Here is a 21,698-nt window from a genome sequence, read left to right on the forward strand (position 1 = left end):
CTGGTTCTTCACAGAAACGAGTAAATTCAAAAGGGCCTACTGATGGGTTAGTTAATATTGCATCGCGTAATCTGTACATCAAATAGGGCACGTCGTGTGGCGTGCCCTATTTCCGCTACAATTCAGATAATGTGGTTATCATTTTACAATTGATGCGCTGACACTCATAGCTACCTCACCGTGTATAGTCTAGTGTCTGTGCAAGAGAGGCAACATAAAATGCTTTCATAAATTATTACATCAATATAAGTGATGTTGACCACATGCGACTCAATTTGAGCATTTTATCGTGCGCTGCGTGCGTAATGACAACATGCAAGCCATGCAAATGACGTTCCCGATGTTCGAAAGGAAAAGACCTTGCACATACACTCTAAGAAAAGTTGGCACGCACTCGCAAGTTCATTAAAATCGGCCGAGAAAATGCGCAATCATACAGCGAATGCTCCAGACAACTCCGAACAATCAATTTATTTTAGGCTTCTACATTGGCCTGTTGGCGTTGTGCTCGTACATCCGATACGCAGCAGTGTTATTTGAAGTGTACACAACTTTCCGCAATGATGTCGTTTTTCTTGCGCAGGTACCAATTGGTCCAAGTTGTACGACTCGCACATGATGATACACAGCCAGTACTGGCGGCTATTATGATTCACAATGAAACGCGCACGGTGACACGGTGTTTACAGCACAACACAACTAATCTAGATATTTGGCACACTGCAGTGGTAGGATTCTACAACGAGGGCGATGTCAATGACTTTCACATACAACAGAACGTTCGGGAACTGGAGTACAATCTACACACCCTGTACATATATCACACTGGTACGCTGTGGTTACAGAACACATGCACACGCTGTAGACCCTCGTTATAGCATCTTTTTTATATCTCTAAACTGCGGTCCGTTTGATCTAAACCAATGTTGCATCCAAATGGCACTTCTCATGTCCTGCAAGCGGATGCTTCACTGGTTGACTTGTATTCGAGGAGCAGCGTACGTGAAAAATTTCCATGTCTCCTTTGAGTATGATATCTAGTTGTTCTGTGTTTCTAATTTATACACAGATTCGCATAACATAGCGATTTTCGTCAGACATAGCGCGCCCTAAGAAACGCCCTACACACAGCCCCCGTGTCATTTGATCCAACACTCATTCATGCTCAAAGATATTATAACAATTACACGCATCGCTAAGGGCAGCTTTCATGTCGGCTCGGCTGTCCATGCGAACGTCAGTGCGGTTAATTTGTCAGCGCTGCAGGTTTATGCCAAAAAATATATTGTTTTTACTACATCTTTCACGTAACTTAGGGTTGCTATTCCTGACCCTTGGGCTGTTCGAATTACATAGACTTTTTAAGTTTCTGTTCATTTAATATGTGCTAACGAGGGTCCACGACACGTACAAGGACACGTTGCCTTGAACCCTTGCCACATTGAAGCTAAATATGACGTGACGTTAGAGATGCCTTCTGTGAGCACTCTACTGGTACATTGATGAGATGAAATATATGGAGTACGGCAGTAGTAAGCATCCGATGGCAAATTGTTTAACTCATAGAGGTCAGTCGCGCCTACTTTCTCAAATCTGTTACAATTTATTGAGAATAAGATTATATTTAAGCAAACCAGTAGCCGCAAAGACCACTGGAATGTAAAGGGGTGCGGGGGGGGGGGGGGAGGGAGGTAGTACGTTCAAGAAAGGTTGGGTTCACAAAACGCGAACATTTTATTAAATACCACTGAACCTTAGTTAGAGGCTTTACATCGAATAATGTTTGTTATGCTAGGCCACCTCACTTAATTTTGACATCGTTATGGTCTCAAGATACATATTATAGGTTTTTTCCGTAACTTTACTGAAGCCGTTTCTACGCTACGGGCGCGTAATAGGTTAACGGGCGGTTAGGCACTTTTATGCTCTCAAGTGCAAATTTTTAGCGCAGGAATGGCAGGGGCATCAAGGCAACATTCTGAAAGTCACAGCGTTAACTACGTCTGTCCACAAGCCAGAAAATCAACACAGAAAGCTATTCATAGCGCACTCTTCTAACAACATTGAATGCGTACCCTATGGTAGGTACTATGGAAAGGAAATGCGCCTCACTTGAGTGGGAAGGGGCTTGAACTCGGGGTAAGGAAAAATTGGGGTGCAAGCAGTGATAACGGGGCTGTAAGAGGAAAGGTTGTCATAAGCAAGGATCGTCACAGAAGGCGTGTTAGGGCGCCTTACTACAGCAATGCGACAGCCGCCAAACAAGATGCGATGCATGCTGGTGACAAGCAGAAAGCTTGCGCCGGCTTACATGAAATTGTAAAATCGTTGGATTTTCGTTGCACTCAAAAGCACCCTAAATGTGGTACACTTTTACAGGTCTGCCATACAGTGCTAGCGTGAATTAATAAAAACGCAAAGAACGTTCCACGCGAAAGTAGCAAGCGGCTCCATCGCTTCGATCAAGTTTTTACAAGTTCAAACAAAACAAGATCAGGACATTGGCAATCTTCTCCGAACAAGCAGTCAGCAATAAAATTGAAAAAAGCAATCCTATGTATTCTTCTATTCTGAGTTAGGCTTTTTAAAGGGGACCAGCAACGCTATTAAGAAAATCTTTTTCATATGTCGTATACATTTTATATATTTCAGCGAAAAAATTCTGAATATTTTCTATGAAAGAAGAAATCGGCACTGAAACTTTCGTGCGGCCATGCCTTTGCAGGTGTTCAATTCCTTTTCGTCGCTCTTTAGATGTTCGAAGCCGTGAACGATATACACCACTGCTCCATCCACAGTTTCCTTTGTTTTGGGCTTGGCCTGCGAATCTTGACTGCGCGTCACCATGTCGAAACGCCATAATGTGAGACTATTATAGCGATGCAGAGGTACCTCTCCCGGTCACCAGATGGGTCCGCTGTTGCCCTGGTGATGAGGTGTGACAGCTTTTGCTCGGGAGGTGCGGGGATGGCGAGTTCACTGCTTAATTGTGGCTTCCTGATGAAGTTAAACCAATAACATTCATCCTTATAGGTGCGTTAGATTAATCCGAAAAGAGGCGGGAACTTCCAAAAAAATATTTAAGAAGGGGGCAGGTGGTCTGTTGAGCAGAACTGACACATTTTTCTCATCAGCTGGAGGCATTGTCGTCCACAGACTAGTCACACTGATGTACTGTGCTAAAAAAGCGTTGCAAATCCCCTTCAAGCACAAAACCGCGTATTTCTACATTTTATCAAGCACACAATGCGTCGAAATACGACGGGGCAATGCATGAGCAAAGGAAGAAGGTGGGGTGCAAGAAGAGGGTCATGGGAGGTGCTGAACGAGTGAGTGGGTTTATTCAGACACGCTGCTAGGACACAATGACTGAAGCCAAAAGCAATACAAAAATATCGCCGAGTATGCGCTTTACATGAACTAGTCATGGTGCTGCTGGGATGCTCATGTACAGTGGCATCAGAAAGGCACTGTAGTGCGGAAGTAACCTACGCACACAACATTATACCCTGCGAGCCGAATATACAATGGCTGGAGCCGCATAAGTCCGCTTACACAGCAGATACAACACAGCGCCAACAGAAAACGCGACAGGGAGCACAGAGACACTGTACATACTTTTTAACATTTTTGTTTGTTTGGAATCGGCTCAGAGCACCGTGGAGGGAGATAAGACGTGGTGGAAGAGGAGGTGCGACCAGGCGTTCCGCTTCATCAGGCCGGAAGCCATGCGATATGATGCTTATAGGTGGAATGTCAACGTTCATGCAGAAAATAGAGCGACATAGTTCGAAAATGCCGTGCCCTCTTGATTATTTATTTTTACAGAGGTGGAAGCTTTTCGGGAGGCATGTGGAACACAAAGAGAGTCACCATTAGAACGCTGTCCTCATCGCACTGCGTCTCAAATGACACTGACGCACTTATACTTCTGCGGAGATTTCCTAAAGCGACTTACACTGATGCTGGTATTCGCGTATGACATCCGGCGACCCTCGTTTCTGAACCATGGCGTTTGCGACAACATTTTCCGCAGAACGCCCAAAACCTGGAAAGAAAGATTCAGTCACGCAGTTATCAACTTCGTTGGTGCAGACATCGCACTTGCTGACTATGCTTGTGACTTGAAGGACGGGTGCTTATTTCGATATGTGCGACCAGACGAGAAGGAAGCAATATTCGCATCGCCCATCAAATACCTTAAGGCGTCAAGGGACGCAGTAAAATATGACGCGGGCGGTGCCGGGCGTTATAAATATCACAATGGACAACACGTATTTTTGTATTCCGTATACCTATATAGTTCACCATTCGAGCGTTTGTGTAGCATCTCAGAGCTTTCTTATATACACGCATATAGGCGTACATACACGTACATATAGGAGGAGGTGGTGGGTAGTAATGGAGGGCCCGTCGCACGTATATATACTTTATGCTATGGCAACTAAATGACGTGTGCCTCGTTTTCTTTTAAGCTTTCAAACATCTAAATTAAACAGAAGCAATTGCTTGGGACCAAGCACATTCCTCATACCTGTATAAATGTGTTGTGTGCCTTTTTTCTACTATATCAGGCTAGTGTCGGAGCAAAAGCTATTTACGGTTGGCATGTGTACCAACATGCATTTTTCACTTACCTCTCCATTGAAGAAGCAAAATAGAAGTGCGACGCAAAGACCCTGAAAGAAATAACACATCAAACTTTCCTCTTATTGTTTGCTTATACATTCAAACTGATTTTTTGGCCAGTAAGGCAGTCTGTACTGGCGAAAAACAATTCCACTAATATCCTTAAAAAATGTCTAGCTATCAGGAAAATTATGGACGAGCTCTGTCACGATGCGCCTTCGTTATTCCACGCTTAATTCATTATGACCCTAGCACAGCATGATATACACTAGAAGAAATACCAGATTTAAATAATTATACTCCAGCTGAAATAGCGTGTTTTCAATTGCACTTTCTTGCTGTAGTAGTAGACAACACGTATTCTTTTTGTGCAATAATCATGCGCAACTAACGCTGCAGGTTAAAGTTAAGAGAGCACGGCAGTTTGGTACCTGTAACGATGTGACCAGTGCCGATATGACCTCGTAGGCGAGCAGTATGGCGCCTTTGTCTGGTCTGAATGGGGTCAACACGTAGTGCAAACCCAAAAGTGGAAGCAAGATCACAGTTGCTCGCACAGCTTTTCTGAAAATAAAACAGATCATAAGGGGTTCATGTGAAGAATACGAACGACAAAGAAGCAGATACGCAGTGTCAGTGCAAAGCAATACCATGTGTTGTTGACTACAGCCTCCATCCCCCTCTGCCGTCCACCTATCCCCTCCCCCTCTCTCTTTTTCATCAACGCCACAATCCTGCGCTGCACCATACTTTTCAGAACCGCACCTAGCTTCCTGAGAAACACTACAGAATTCTAGAATTGTGGTATTGCTGTGAAAAATGTACCTGATCTTACGGTGAAATCGTCCTCTAAGGAAATAATGCACTTACGAGGCTTCTCATGACCGAAAACGACGCAGAATAAAACTCTTTACTACCACACGTGTTTCTTCTTGGCGCTGCAGCTCAGCAATAGTGGCGCCCGTTTCGTTCATGCCAACTGAAAACTACTAATGCCTTGCTGATGTGTTGGTTCCTGAATCATTAGCTGCCCTTGCTTTACAGGCACCTTTGTACATCAGTGCCTTTCAATGGGCTAATGCTTGACCATGGCAAGCAATGGGAGAACTTGGAGGCTCTGAATCTTTTCTTCACGCCATCTTCAACCATCATTCAAAGTTTTTCACGCAATTTTTCTGAACAGAACAAAAGCAGTCCTTTATCACCCATAGCAAATGTCAACTATTGGCACAGCTGCCGAATACGGACGTGATGAAGGCATAGGTTGCACACACATCTTTATTGTTATCTCTTTTTCATTGAAGGCTTCCCCGCAAGGACGATTGATCAACCTCGGATTCCGTAGTAATCAGCATTGAAGCAATTACTGCCGTCTTTTTGCTATCGTCACCATACTTTCACAGAAGTGCATTTGAAGGCCCGGTATTGCAATTTTTTATCATTTTTGCCTAACCTGACGCTCAAATGTATCCTGCGTAGTTCTGTCAACCTCAACTACATCATGTCGTAGTTAATTGATTTTACCTTGGTCATCTCCGAAACGCGCAAGCAAAAACTTTTTTTTTTTTTTTGAACTTGCGGTTTGAACTTGGAAAGTATTCCCTGTTTACTATTGCAAAGCATATGATCCATAGCAAACTTCTGTCGTTGCTCTTTTTAGTACTTCGCGCTGCACTTTAGATCCCCCGCCACGTAACATAGCTGCTTTAACCTTCAGAAAAACTTCCGAGCTCATTTTTATACTTTTGAAGAATATTGAGAGTGCAGAAAGCCGTCATATAACCAAGGATCATCTTTTTTTTTTCAGAACACATGCACATAGAATTTCTCGCCACGCTTGACAAAGAATGCAATGTAGCTTTAGAATATAGCCTGTGGCGTATCTCTCATGAACATTCAACTACCTATTGACAAGACGCGTGGGAAACGTCTTCTATAAATTTATCGACACATCGTGGCACTAAAAATATTGCCTGAAGAAAGAGCAGCGTGTTTCGTCGTGCTGCCAGTGAATGTCAGTGCTGCCAGGGCGGGTCAGTGCTGTCAGCCAGAGGCGGGTTCCAGAGCTGGTATCTCTGAACTTACTGAAACCATCGTAAGCACCTACACTGAAGGACATGTATGTGACGTCTGCGAAGCATATAAAGACCTACTACAATATGGTCTTAGCATAAGAAGCCAACAAACAAAGACACCAAGGAAAATACAGGGGAAATTATTTGTGCTTAAGAAATGAAATAAAGAAACGATAAATTAATCGAAATGAAAGTGGAAGAAAAAACAACTTGCCGCAGGAGGGGAACAATCACACGAAGGTTCTGAGATCGTTCCCCTCCTGCGGCAACGAGAAGAAAGGGGATCCCTCGGTAAACCCCCTATCTTCTCGTTCATTGCATTATGGTTTGCTTTTCAGCAATTATCCCAAAGGAAGCCGAAAATCTTCGTGCACATCTACAGAAGAATTTTTCTTTCGCGAAGACATTGTATATTTGCCGAGGCCACATATTGCTCTTTATTACATTTTAAAATTTACTATTCCAGAAAGCACTTTTCAAAACATGCCACAAACGAGCTTTCTTAAGTTTAACATTTTTTACACCACTGTTATCACAGGCTTTCTTAGTGAATACTAGAAAAATCTTGACTTCAATTTCGGAGCTTTTAATTAGTAAGGGTTCCTTCTCATTGGCCAACCACCTCTGCTAATATGTTCAGCATCAGCATTGCCTAGAATCTGCTGTTAGGAACATTGCTAGCGTAAAGTGACCCAGGTAGGCGAGATATTCATTGAAGAGCGGCACATGCTCAGTGCGTTTGCGGAGCAGGTTCCTAAAGTTTCGAGTTGCTATCCTTGAGGAACACACATCTGTGTTTGATTCGAGCTAGCATCGCATAAGTTTGAAGGGTCTTTCTCGTGATTGTACAGTGGTATATCCCCAGTGTCACATACACTGTTACCTAAGTTGGCGTCAGAGACGTTCTTTGAAGAGCGGCACTCACCCACCGGCACAGACCAACTGACTCAAACTGGCGTCAAATCAGTTCATTGAAGAGCAGCACAGACCTAGTGGGCCATACCGAGGGCTCCTAGTCGGCGTCAACGAGTTTACTCGAATAGCGCTATCTGCCCAGTCTCGCATATGGAATGATTAATCTTGGCGTGAAAAAGGTTTGTTGAAGAGCGGCGCATATGTACACATTGCCACATACCCACCGACCCAAGTTGATCCTCCAGTTAATTTCTAACCATGTTCCATCAACACAGCAGCCCGATTCGATACTCATTCAAAAATTGACTACCCTACTACTCAGGAAGGCGGAAAAATGCTTAGAGACAAAAATAATAACACGTATAAATAGACAATTAGTCCCCGGAAAGTGTGTGAAATAAACCCTAAGAATGCTAACACAATAAATGGAACTATACCTTGTGCTTTCATTGTCAGGAGAATTCACGGCTCGAAGCTTTGTGACCAGGACCCTGACAATGTTGACGAGGAATGCAAAGCTCAGCTGCAAAAGTCGGCATAGACATTGTCGTTATGTGAATACTTTTTTTCTTTTGTAAAACAAGTCTTCTTTCAAGGTAGTAGCACACTCTATACTGAAGTTTATCTAAGGAGCTGGGAAGCTTACCAGTATAGAGAAGCAAACAGGAACACTGAGTATGTACGTATACCAGACGTCGTGCTCGACCCAGCACCTGTGTAGAGACAAGGGAAAACAACAATTTTCACCGCACCAACCGCGACTAAAGTGTTCAATTTAAGCTAAAAATGTTCCTAGGCTGAGAGTCTTCACTTCCTGAGCGTACCCTGGACCCTGATTGAATGATGCGTCAGTATGGCTCACTTTTTCTTTTTCAAGCCCCACTGCCATCGGCAGGGATTTTACTCAAACATAAATATACCTGCCCAAGTTTGATGCACATCGGAGACTGGGTCATACTTATTCTAATATTATAACAGGTGCATTTCAAATGAAATCAGCAGCCTTTTAATTGTAGAATAGGAAAATGAATAATATTCACTTACATTTTTGACGCTTCTGGATCCAAGGATCTCAAAACAGTGTAGGCGATTATTGGAAGCAAAGGAAAACCTGTAAAAGAGCAAAACCTTACTTGCGGTCGCCCCACAGCTCTTGCTTCTCATTAAAGAAAAGCTGACATCGTATCAAGACCGCGTTTTGTTTCATAAATATTTGCACAGATATGCACTCTTTTCATTGTCATCTAGTAGTAGAAAAAGACTGTGAAAAAAGGTTATAAAAAAACTACGGAATTTTAACCAGGAGTGCGTTGTAACACTCCTCTAACGCTCTTGGCACAATAAGGACTGGGTGAAGTTATGATGCAATGCCTATAGACTTTCAAAGTGCCAATAACTGACTAGCGAGCTTCTTTCAGCGGATGTTGTAGTGCACACGATTCCCACAAACAAATGCGAAATTGAGAGCTCGCTTTCTTCAAAGAATGCCAAGTGTGCCATGCGCAAGTTAGCCCCCCCCCCCCCCCCCCCCCCCCACGGCAGTATGCTATTTAAATAAAGAAATTAGCCTCGTGTGAGGCGGGACGTGTGGTCGCTGCGGAATGCAGTGAGGAGGCAGGCTCAGGTGTGACGACAACAGCAGTTTCGCAAAACACCCTGACACGTCGAATTCGACTGCCTCAATTTCTAACAGCTCGCGAAAAGCTAATGCCTCCTAAAGGGAGTATATGCGGTAGAAGAACACGGGATGCAGTTGACAAAGAGGCATCTTTTAGTCAAATCAAATGGCGCTGAAAGAGAGCGGCGCCTGTAAACAGGTCATTGAAATATGATGATGGCCCTTCGAGCAAGCCCCCGGCTTTTACGCGAGCAATGAGAATTGCTTAGGTGACATGCTTCAAAGACACGTTTTGTACAGCTTTCCATAGAGCAGGGCCGCTTGGCGACAGTGTTCTGTTAAGACGAAGAGACGGTGAAGCGATTGAAATGCCGAAAACTTGACAAGACTCTCTTCAGGGGTATGTCAAAAGAGGTAGTTAATAAACATTCAGAAAAGATAACAGAACTTCTAGATATCCTTCTTGTCTTGATTCTGCGGTGTAATTGAAGCAAACGTAAGTTCTGATTACTAAATTATGACGTACATACACCTGGCCACAAGTGCCTGGCGTGTGTACATTTTTTCGTGTGAACTGCGCAAATCTTGAATGTTGCATTGTCAAAGCTTTCAAGAGAATATTCACTTGTATCTAGTCCTGCGCACGGGCTTAGGTAGCAGACGTCAGAAGCCGAGCTGTATACTCAGATTAAAAATAATTTGAGCACTTTTGCATGCTCCTCATTATTAAAGTCTTTTCGAGTTGGCATTCTGACAATACTACACCGTGTATTGCTGGTTTACGCTCTGCGGACTTCCCCCACAAAAATTTGGCTTTGTCACATAGGGATTCCCTTGAGCATGTTGCACGCACACACACTCTCTGTCTCTCTTGTTATTTACGTGTTATCGTCTACTTTTCCCCTTTCCCCAGTGTGAAGTAGCAAACTGGATATTCCCATCTGGTTAATCTATCTCTCTGCCTTGCCATTTCTTTCTTTATGTCTCCCTCTTTCTTAAACGCGCACTTAACGATGTCAAAGTAGTTTTATGAAATGAAGAATGAAAACATGCAGCTAATACTAGAACATCTTATATTTCTTCATGGGAACCACTCAAAGAACCTGTAAATAAATACCGCTGAAAACGCCTTTAAATTACCACTCAAAGAACCTGTAACAAGGCCTATGCGCTGTTCATACACGCACCCCAGCCGATGAGCAGGAACCACTTGAGGATCTTGTCCTCCGCGATGAAGGCGAGCACTAGAAGCGTGTGCAGGTACAGGCCTTCGCAGAACATCCACAGGTAGTTGCACAGCAGGAAGTACTGCGTCACCACGTGCAGCGCTTGGCACCAGTTCTGTTGTGAAACACAAAACATGGTCGCATTTTTGCACTACCATGCGCAAAGTCCGCCTTCGCGAATGGTTACGTAAAACTACTTCCTAGGGAGCGCTTTCCTCTGCTGCTTACCGGATTTTCTGCGATCACGTGCGGCTGTGCGATGATGTGAATGTACCACAGTATCCAACACAGGTTGTTGACAATGAACGATGTGAACAAGTTTTTGTGAATTGTGATCCTTCGACAACGAAGCGACCTGCAAATAGTGTTCGTTGTGAACCTGCACACATCATGTACGCATTCAACGCGGATTATTCTGCTTTATCTTTCGGGCAAAACAATGAAAATTGCTCTCGTAATAGACATAATAATATTGGGCGGTTTAATTTAGCCTAGTTTCCCTAAACGAAATCACTCGCTGCATACAAGTTGCTCAGTGAAGCATCAGTGGCACCGGGCTGTCAGCCAACCGAGAGCCCGACATGTGACCCACGACAGCATTCGCCTCCAACGAAGACGCCGTTAATGATGCTAAGAAAAACAGGCTAGTTAGGTCACTCATAAACCTGACGAACCAGGACACATGCAGTGGAATACAATAGGGTCAGGTCAAAGTCAAAGACAGGAGCATGCAGGTCATGTATTCTGGCTAGCGCTGAGCGGATGCATGCTACGAGTTTCATAGATCCACTATGGTTCCTTTCGATTACATCACGATTAGCTATATAATTTAACGTAACAATCGGGTCACTACTGCATCAAAGATAAAAACACAAAAGTAAAACAAAAGGCATCTAATGGAAAAGTCAATGGGAAAACCATCACTCACCTGAAGTAACAGAATATGATCATGGACAACACAAGTGCTACAAGTGATATTGAGTATCCTGTGACGTATAATGAATTCACCAAGTTTCGAAACTGCAAAATGAAAACAATCGTATTTGTTAGCCTCGCAGTCAAGAAAATTTACCTTGGAAGAAAATAGAAGCATCTGGGTCCCTATTTGCAAAACGTCGCTTAGGAAGGTGCAGTAAGCCACCAGCGTTTGCCAACCATATAGCTCATGATGTCCAACCGCTTATTAGTGGTATTAACGGTCGCTGTAGCGATGGCCGATAGTACATGCCCCTTACCGAATAGAAGTATTGCAAACACGGACTTTCGATACTCCACCAAAACGTTAAACATATATTTTCCTTTTATAGGTTGTGGAGTTAATTTGCAGTTCTTCTTGGCAGCCATAATATAGATACTACTGATCACCGCAATCCTACTTGCTGCAAAGACAGGCACGCATATTTTTAAAACAGGTTGCTGGTAATCAACGCTATGAATACGTTCTTGTGAGTTCTTTGTTGAGTTGAGTTGAGTTGAGTGGTTGTAGGCTATTGGTGGGATTAGCCTTGCAGTAGTTGCCGACAATTGCTCCACCGTAGCGACACCTAAAATACATAAATCATATAAATCAGACACGGACCTCACAACTACGCATAGTCACTCCTAAGGTCACCATGTGGAGGCCAAATCCGTGTCCTGCAGGTAATTTAAAAGAAGGCGAGAAACCTCCTTCCTATCTAACTGGTTCCCGCGCGGGAAAACAATGTCATGAAGAGAACTGTGGGGAATTCCTGTCTTTTTGAGGGAACCGAATAACGCGCTCCTTTCCGCGTTACACAGAGTACAGCACATAAGGTAATGTTCTATGTCACCGCACACACCACACGTTGAACATAATGGAGACAACGCCAGGCCAGTCTTACACATCCACGCAGGGGTACGAGCAGAGCCCATGCGAATGCGGAGCAGTAAAGTGGCTTGGTTTCTTTTGAGACCCTTAGTCACACATGGCTTGTGAGGTGAGCTCCACAAAGAGCTGAAGTGGCACGACACCGCTTCTCTGAAGAGTCTCTTGTCCTCTTGAGGCACTTTTCTCAAAGGATTCCCAGACAGCGCTCTATGGGCGAGGCTGTCCGCCATCTCGTTGCCTATGATACCTACGTGCGAGGGCACCCATTGGAATCGTATGGAGAAGCCTTTGACATGGAGATTGTGCACCGAGCGTAGGGACCTTAGACATAAAGCATCAGTAGGGAACCCGTGCTCTAACCTTTGAAGGGCGGATTTCGAATCTGTAAGAATGACAACGGGTTGAGGCGTACAGAACCGTAGCTTCTTTAGAGCTGCCTCAATAGCAACGCTTTCGGCCGTTGTGGAGGACACGACTGCAGTGAAGCGAACCGACCAATCATACTTCAAAGAGGGAATGTGAAAAGCAGCTGCACTAGATCCTCTGACCTTGTCCACAGAGCCATCAGTAAGAATTTGAAGATGACGTGCATATTCAGTTTGAAGATGTTCCAGTACGAGCGAACGCGTTCTCGGACCACATCACACTAAAACAGTGCAGCAGTGAATGACCTGCTCCCTATGAACTGCTAAAACGTTAGCAATACCTTATTTTTTTAGATTTACCGCCTAAATTACTAATAACGTGTAATCAGCTCATAAAAGATAATTGGTCATATCTACAATTGTTAGCCTGTTGTGTCAAAACCACCAGAAGTATTTTTATAACTATCAAAGAGCATTGACGAATTCTACGCTGAATTTTCTTCATTCACGCAATACCTACCTTCATTTGGATTGTCTATGTTCGCAGGTCTCCAGACTGCGCCAACCCGACAATTTGGAATACCGTCTTTTATTGCGTACATTGGCCAGAATAAATACTCTCTCATCTTAACGTATCAAATCTCAGTGAAACCTGCGTTTTTTTTAACTTGAAGTACGTCAGTAAAGTGCGTCATCTTATCGTAAATAATTATAAGTACCACTAAAGCAAGGCATTTATGTTTAAAAACATGAGATTATGGCACTGCAGTACATACCTGCAAGTCATGAGTATCCACACATGCTGTGTAATTGGACCAGACCAGTCCTGTGACAGGGTGACGGAACCATGTGCCATTCGTAGTACACGATTTGTGCGCTTGCCCTTTCGAGAAAATGAGAGGAAACAATAAATATGGATCGCGTGATGTGCCTTGTACGCCGACAGAAGCTTACATCAAAATCGCGATTTTTATACAGGATCATCATTATTATTTTTTTGGAACTTTAGGAAGATCCGCTTGCAGATAACATAATTCTAGTAATTGAACTGGATTATTCAGAGAGGCGGACAATCTTGCTCGAGAAACACATGTTCAACTAATGACAAAAAATTCAATAATTACATTTCCGAATATTTACTTTAGGTCACATATTGTAATTTACGAATTGTAGCCGGTGAGCTTGCAATTGGAATTAATTTCCAGAATGACGCCAGTTTGGAGAAATGTGCCATTGAACTTGCGCTAAAAATGCACTGTTGTTACACATACTTTTTCAACAAAACGCTCTTTTATGCATTGGACCACATAAGTAACTGGAACGCCCACGTATTTCGTTCCACATTTTGGTAAATGGCATCTCGAAACTGGCTTCATTCTGGAAATTCACTTCAAGTGGATACGTCTTGCGATCTCGCCAGATACATTCCATTAATTGCAATATCTACCGTGAATTAATTAAGAGGGTACTGAATTTCTGTAAATTATTTCGATGTCTATTTCAATTTCTTAAGCTACCAACATCCGCCTTTTCGTATAATCCACTTCAAGGACAAGAATTATGTCATCTGCCACAGGCGACCTTTAAAAATTCCATAATACTTAAAATGATTACCTTTTATTTGAATAGCTGTTACAAGGTAGACATTCAGTCCGGCCATACTGTCGTGCATTTATTGGCTCGATTACAATCTTCTTCATTAATTTGCTTATATTAAAAATCCGTATATGCATTCATACTTTTCTCCTAGGTCTCCACGCTCACAGATATTTATGAATAGACGGAATTGTTCCAGAATAATGGGTGAGAATGACAAGTTATTCACTTGATTCTTTTCTCAACATTATGGGCCGGTTTATATGTTACAACTAAAACTACACAATGTCCTAGAAGCAAGGGTGTGAAAAAGCAAGTATCTCATAGAAGCAAGCAAGTGAAACTATCTTAAGCTGTTGAAGATAGCGATCACTCAGTTGTAATTCCTTACCTAATGTTTACCAGAATGGGGTGCAATCCTCAAAGCATCTCTTCATTTACGCGCCTTTAATGTTGAATTATGATTTTAACACAACGCTGCTATAAAATTCTGGCTTTTATTCCGAAATTTAATGTTTAATTCTTTCTAGTTTCTATTTTAGGCCAGCTCTCGTCTCTTCTATTTCGTTTGAGGAGCACTTTTCTTTGTTTCGGTGTTATGAATATTTGTTTACAATATTCAAATAATAAAAAACATGTAATAATATGAACCGGTTGTCGTAACTTGTCGCAAAGTTTGAGGTATTTTGCTTTATTGCGTGTTGTGTTGCATTTCGTGGCACTACTCAGTAAATTATTATGCTACACATGCAACTTTCTAAGAAAATAAGCCATGCTGCGTGGAACTGCCACTGTGGCACCGATGCACTTAACTTACTGGTTGACAGAAACCCGGCCACAAACTGAGGACAAGGCGCGTGTACTGTCCGGCCGGGAGGCGTGTCGTCCCAGCAGTTCCAGCCATCCCAAGTGCGGGGACACAGTGTCTGGTTTCCGTCTGCGAGAAAGAGCGCGCTGATGGAAATCTTCGATCCTCCGCTGGTCATCGACGGTGCAGGCTGCTGTGACATGCCAGGGCGTACCGTTCTCCGCGGGAGGCTTGAGCAGCACGTTCTCGAGGCAGTGCTTGAAGTGGCCGATCTTCTCCTGCCACATCCAGTTCTCGCCGCGCGCTGAGATTTGCTCCCAGGGAACGTACTCGCCGATGTCGTTAGCGATGGCGCGCAGCAACGTCAGCTCCGTCTCCTAGAATGAAGAGTACGGTGTGAAAGTTCCCAGCCCACACTGCTGCGAAACGCCACTTAGCAGCTGCTGCGTGACTAAGCGGGCTAGAGAGTAATGGCTCAACCCACGAGGCCTAACTACTTTGCCCAACCTGTCGTCTGCTTCGAATGCTGGCCGTCCTATGTCAATCAGGACTAAACGTATTTAGTACCCGCTGTCTTTGTGGCGTGTTGTTTTTGCTCTTGTTAGGCTCTGAGACTTCTGTTATGTTCGGTAACCGGCCCCATCTTCTTGTATCGATAACTCATTTAGTCAAGTCAATCTCTAAAGAAGTGTAAATGAAGAATAATGTACAGTGGCAGCTTAGCAGAGAGCAGTAAGGGTCCTCAAGAAAGACAGAAAACGTCTACATACAGGATGCTTCTTCTTTGTGTAGATATATTTCATCTATGGAACGACGTCTTAGTAAGCTTGGGTGTCGGCAAATTATTGTGCGCCTGCATGTACCAGTGAACAGAGGAGGATAGCTCCAGAAATAAAACGGATTCTTAGGGTTTACTTAGGGCAGCCCTTCGTTTTCGTGACGGGCATGTAGAGCGCAGACATTTTTTGGGCACGTTTATAGATCAATGCGATTTTTAATGCTATATTTCTAAGCTATTCACCATGCACTGTTCGAGCTCAAGTACCCCTTATTATTTTTTGTTCGGTCTTAAATTGCAGTATATCTTGTCAACAGTTGAAACAAATCATATAAAATTTGGTCCTTATCGTAAAAGAAGAAGCATCAATGTTAAGATTGAGAAAATACCGTTATGCACCATATGGAATAATAGTGCTTACATGATAAGGCGAGCTTGTGCAGGCGCTGTAGTTGCCTGTTTCACCGTTCCATGAACCGTTAGCCAGGCACCGGTATTTGGCCGTCCCTGCAATAATGCGCCGCCATTTACCAGTCATAGACTAAAGTGCAGGTAATATACTTGACGTAGTAGTTCTGCGGAAACCCGCAAGGTGGAGAGAAGTAATTAGTTAAGGAAAGAAAGGAGGAAAAAAAGACATCAGACATCCACCCGTTCGTAGCAATTGCTATGAACGGGTGGATGTCTAATTTTCCGTTTATTAATTAGGTAATATACTGAGTCAACAAAAACATGAACAGCTGCTGGAAATGGGGAGACAAAAAAGAATTATGAAGATCGTGCTTTTATTCTGTTCAGATCAATCTGGGAATGCTATATTTAAGCTGTTATTTCATAGGCTTAAGAAAAGTGCGCGGCAAGTACATACCGGATTATGCCACATATAAGCAACAAAACAGAAGTCTCGGAACGCGGACCGCAGATTTTAAACAAACTTGACTTCAGAAATACGGTGTGTCGCTGCATTGCTCGAATGCTAATTACGTTGCCATTGGCGCTCTTGGTCAGATCAGTTCCACGGTAACATACTTTTTTAAATAGCCATCTTGAAATGAAAGGACCGTTTCTTCTGAGACATGATGTCATTGGCGGCCACCGCGGCGTGTCGGGTGATATGTGCTAAGTGGTCGCTAATTCAATAAGAATCCATTAGCTAACTTGTAAACCTTTAGTTTCAGCGGGCTCATCGTAATAGGGGAATTGAAGTGAGCTCTCTGTAAAGCTATATGAACTTCTGTATCTGAAAAAAGAAGTGTGATTACCCGCTGAACTGTGACACGATGAAATTCGCCTATCGGAGCGTGCGACATCAAAACAGGGAGGGTGCAGCACGTGTAAAGCCGCGCTCTTCGAGGCGTTCTTTTACGCCTTCCAACCAGCGCTCTGCTGCTCCGTGCTCCTGGCAAGTGCGACAGCAAGTGCGCATTTCGCGACCGAGCTCAAGGACAACTGACGAACGTGGCTCAATCTCGTGCGCCATATATAGTGAAAAGTGGGGAGGCAACGCGGAAGGGAGGGGGAGGGATGGCGTCGACTCCGCCAACAAATGCGTACTTTGCCAGGCAGCGCGCGGGCGCGCGCGCGGTATCTTGAAATGGATTTGCAGACAGCTCATACCTTTGTGCGCGCTGTGTTCTCACCGCTCTTGCGCTGAACCGGTAGTTCGCACGAAGGTTAATTCGCTCGCTGCCGCTGCCGCGCTTGCTCACACCGGCGTTTTCACAGCGAGTGTCCGCGCTAATCGACTGCGATGTTTGTGCGCGCTGACACCATGCTTAAGTGTTGATTCACTTTGTACGCGAATGTTTCCAAGGTCATATGGCCGACAAAACTGCTATCCTTACTTCGTATAGCTGTCAACTAATTTGCTATCGCAATCGACGTTTCAGCTTTTGGGTGAAATTGCGACGTTTCTTTCTATTAATTACTGACTAATTAAGACGTATCACCTGTCACCCTGAGGTCAGCACCACAGACGGTATGTCTCCGAAGTATATCCTCTTACTTGGAATGACTACTTTAAGATATTGCTTAGGTCTTTCTAGGAACATATGGTATGTTTTGCAGTGACTCACAAGATGGTTAGAGACGGCTCACATGATATAGAGACAACCTGTGACGATTGCAGCACCGAGTGAACCACCGCACATTTCCTTTGTATTGGTCCTCGGTAGAGTAGCTGGAGACAGCAGCTCACGATAACACTTGCCCGCTTCGACAGTTGGTCGACTTCTGAGCAAGCGATCTTGGAACGCCGGCCGATATTGTCCCCACACCAGGAGGCGACGAAGGCGCCACTAAATTCGTTCAAGAAATCTCGTTGAGTCTAACACTCCCGCGTTTTCTGCGTGTGTCTTCATGTGTTCTGTCTCTCTCGTATTCTCTCTCTCTCTCTCTCTCTTTGTGCGTGCACTTCACTTCTCCGCTTTCCTTTTCAACTTTACGTCTACATTTACTCCTTCAACAGTGCAGGGAAGCAAACTGGATGTTTGTCTTTCGCTTGACCTCCCGACCCTTCGCATTTTTCTCTCTCGCCCTTGTATGGCTTCTATTGCAGTTCTGAACACACAATGTTCTTATTACCTTGTGATACCAGACTTAAGAAAGGTGCGAAACGTAAGATCACGTGGTATTGGCCATTAGGGGGAAGCTGTAGTAACTATGTAGATATCGAGTATGAAGCGGAAAGTAAATGAAGCGCTCGCATGGCTTGAGTACCTGCTTTCGCAACTTTTATTTCGGCAACTCCGTCGGTTGGTTTTGCCATTAAAATTCACCCGCTTTGTCCCTTTTTTATCTTCCTAGCTAATTGAAAGATTGGCCCATCACACTATGAACGTGTTTTCGAAACGTAGCAGTACCTGTACGTTAAAGCCTGGCTGCATGCTACTGATGACGCACTCGGAAACTCGATAAGCCTGGCCTTCGTTACTCAAAGAGTTTTAGAACCACTAAGTATAAAGTAGGTATGTGAAAGGAGAAAACGCATATGAAAACAGGAGCGCCTGGAAAAGGGCGCCCCATCCCGTGTTTTAACTGAACAGGGTATACCAGCTAACGTTCACCAAGCTCTTAATATAAAATGTACACTATATGAGGACGCGACCAAGAAATAACTCTGCTCAGTGCCTTTGTTCTTATCCTCAATGCCGCTGCATTAGCTTCACGCAGAAAAGGCAGCTCGCTGGTCGCGGCTAGCAACGCAGATGCCGAGGCCTCGCCACTTTGACGTGGCGCCCACCCAGGCATTGCGCAGAGTTGCTTATTCCGAGTAACGCCTGGGACGACTCGCGTCGCGGCACGCGGCCGTGTAATCATGCGGCTATTCTCATATTTTGCGCGTTTTCTTTATGCCCGAGACATAGCCCGAGACATATCACACTGAAAGCAACGGAATCGGGTGTTTTAAAGCTCAATTATTCCTTTACTAACAAAATTCGCGCCCACGGCACGGTAATTCAACAGTTCGCTAATAAATCTCCTTTAATTATCGGTAGTTGTATTATGAAACAAATCCCCCGGGGGACGTACGTCACTGGTAACCGAATACCATTGGTTGCCTCCTCGTATATTCTATACTTTATTTTAGGAAGCAGAAAAGACTCTATCTTTAGAGGAATGGCCTACGCTACCGAGCCGCTCCCTTGCGAAAGAACCTCAGAAGCTCGGGGCCCCACCTGATCCTTCTCCGGCCATGGATGATTCACCTAAAACAGACCGTCAAGTCATCTCGGTGCTACGTTCTCTCATGGAGGCCATTCGAGCGCTTTTAGTGGACATGAGGACACCATCTGCTCGAAGCGCACTTAAAGTGTTGGACGCCTTAAGCCCAGTGCTTGCATCCCTCAACTAGAAAGATGGCTACTCATACCCCATCCTTCCGGAAAGAAGTCAAAGCAGCGTCCGTCATCCAGTGGAACGCCAGAGGGCTAAAATCACGAATTTCAGATTTTCGTCAGTTTGTCTACACCAATCTGTTTCCACTCATCGTCATTTGTGAGCCCAACTTGTCGAAACCAATAAGACTGTCAGGATACGAGTTTATCACCTCATCAACAAACGGTGCATGCAGCAAAATCGTCGTTTTTGTTCGTCGTGAACGCACCTATGTTTTGCAACCAATTGCGCCCCACGACGACAATCAATATATATGCATCACAGTTAAAAAGAACAAACTCTTGTTTACTCTCATAGGCGTGTATATATCGCCTTCCAGCAATTTCGATACCAAAAGATTTGCGGATATCTTGAGTGTTTGTCCCGCCCCATGGGTCATCATAGGAGATTTCAATGCACATCATCCAGCATGGGGAAGTACAAGGACAAATGCAAGAGGACGAAGATTAGCAAGCATCGCCCACAACTATGGCCTTACTCTCCTGAACGATGGTAGCCCCACCTTTCTTCGAGGCGTGACATACGGCAGCTGCCTCGACCTTGCTTTCGTCTCCAACTCTCTCGCCAGATGTGTGAAGTGGTTTCCAGACATTGAGACACATGGGAGTGACCACATTCCCACCTATCTGAACATCAAAGGCTTGTCGTCTACATCAGGCTCACGGAATACCATTCGGGCGATTCAATGGGCCAACTTCAAATCTGAGATGGAAGATGCCTGCCGCGAGGGCCTACCCTCTGGGTTAGAGCAAACGATTAAAATGACGATGCAAAACGCCACTCGCATGATGACGATCTCTTCCACGCGAAATGACTTCGACATAGAATTAGAGCGACTTCGAGCGCTTCGTCGCCGGGCGGAACGTCGATATCGACGTACAAAATCAATCCATGACCTTAGGGCAGCCAGGAGGATGCAAAAGAAGATTCAGCGTCGTATGGATAGATTAGCGTCGGAACGGTGGGCAACGTTTTGCCAGACACTCGACCCCCGCAAGCCACTGTCTCACATTTGGAAAACGGTGCAAGGTCTGCGTTGCCTTCCGGAACGGCGTTTTCCATTCAAGGCGCTAGCGCTTTTCCAAGGGCGGCAAGACATCGATGTCGCAGAAGACATTTGTGCGCGGATCGCAGACCAAGCGACTCGTCCAGATCCTCCAGCCCGAGCTGACGTCCCCCATTCCCGTGATTGCCGCATGGACCTTCCTTTTACAATGGAGGAGCTCGAAGCGGCACTAGCTCTCTGCAGGCGCTCATCATCTCCGGGTCCAGATGGTATATCATACCGGGCCTTGTGCTATCTCGGAGAGTCCGCACGGATAGAACTGTTGAGCCTTTACAACTCCTCATGGCAGGAGGGAAATGTTCCTGATGAATGGAAAGTAAGCCGCCTGGTGCCACTCTTAAAGCAGGGCAAATCCCCATTAGAACTCACCTCTTACCGCCCAATAGCACTGGCCAGCTGTGTAGGAAAGATAATGGAACGGATGATCCTTGGCCGCCTGGAATGGTACCTTGAATTTTACAAGATTTATCCGCTTTCCATGGCTGGTTTCCGACGTGACCGCTCTTCCATCGACAGTGTAGTTGATCTCGTTTCATATGTCCAGCACGAAAGGTCCCGTAAGCGTTTATCTGCAGCTTTATTCTTAGATGTGAAAGGGGCATACGATAACGTATTACATGAGGCCATTCTCGACGCTCTTGCGACGGTTGGCCTAGGTGGTCGAGTTTTTTTGTGGATTGCAAGTTACCTGTCTGCAAGATCATTCTATGTGTTAACTGACGATGGCCCAACTACGCGACGCTATACCAGCAGGGGCGTTCCTCAAGGCGGTGCTCTCAGCCCGCCGCTATTTAATCTCGCTCTTGTTGGACTTGCTGAATGCTTGCCAACTACCATCAAGATTTCAATATACGCTGACGACATCTGTGTCTGGAC

General features: G+C 44.6%; 1 protein-coding gene across 4 annotated transcripts in view; it reads right to left on the reverse strand.

Annotated features, from left to right (window-relative positions):
• LOC126540366 (calcitonin gene-related peptide type 1 receptor-like) overlaps positions 1 to 21,698 on the reverse strand; it is a 143,443-nt gene that overhangs the window by 810 nt on the left and 120,935 nt on the right. The window contains exons 6-19 of one of the 4 annotated variants that reach the window (XM_050187166.3): positions 16,281 to 16,366; positions 15,296 to 15,458; positions 15,091 to 15,210; positions 13,454 to 13,560; positions 11,392 to 11,483; positions 10,692 to 10,818; positions 10,425 to 10,578; positions 8,664 to 8,730; positions 8,266 to 8,332; positions 8,057 to 8,142; positions 5,061 to 5,193; positions 4,638 to 4,679; positions 3,959 to 4,048; positions 2,113 to 2,176 (exon numbers count right to left, since the gene is read on the reverse strand). In XM_050187166.3, the coding sequence (XP_050043123.1) occupies positions 2,113 to 2,176; positions 3,959 to 4,048; positions 4,638 to 4,679; positions 5,061 to 5,193; positions 8,057 to 8,142; positions 8,266 to 8,332; positions 8,664 to 8,730; positions 10,425 to 10,578; positions 10,692 to 10,818; positions 11,392 to 11,483; positions 13,454 to 13,560; positions 15,091 to 15,210; positions 15,296 to 15,458; positions 16,281 to 16,366 (1,398 nt within the window). Of the gene's footprint in view, positions 1 to 456; positions 2,177 to 3,796; positions 3,838 to 3,958; positions 4,049 to 4,637; positions 4,680 to 5,060; positions 5,194 to 8,056; positions 8,143 to 8,265; positions 8,333 to 8,663; positions 8,731 to 10,424; positions 10,579 to 10,691; positions 10,819 to 11,391; positions 11,484 to 13,453; positions 13,561 to 15,090; positions 15,211 to 15,295; positions 15,459 to 16,280; positions 16,367 to 21,698 lie in introns of those variants that run through there. The other 3 variants (XM_050187165.3, XM_055075994.2, XM_050187167.3) reach the window with 3 other exon arrangements.

Source organism: Dermacentor andersoni, chromosome 2 (assembly GCF_023375885.2).
Source record: "Dermacentor andersoni chromosome 2, qqDerAnde1_hic_scaffold, whole genome shotgun sequence".
Taxonomy (NCBI): domain Eukaryota; kingdom Metazoa; phylum Arthropoda; class Arachnida; order Ixodida; family Ixodidae; genus Dermacentor; species Dermacentor andersoni.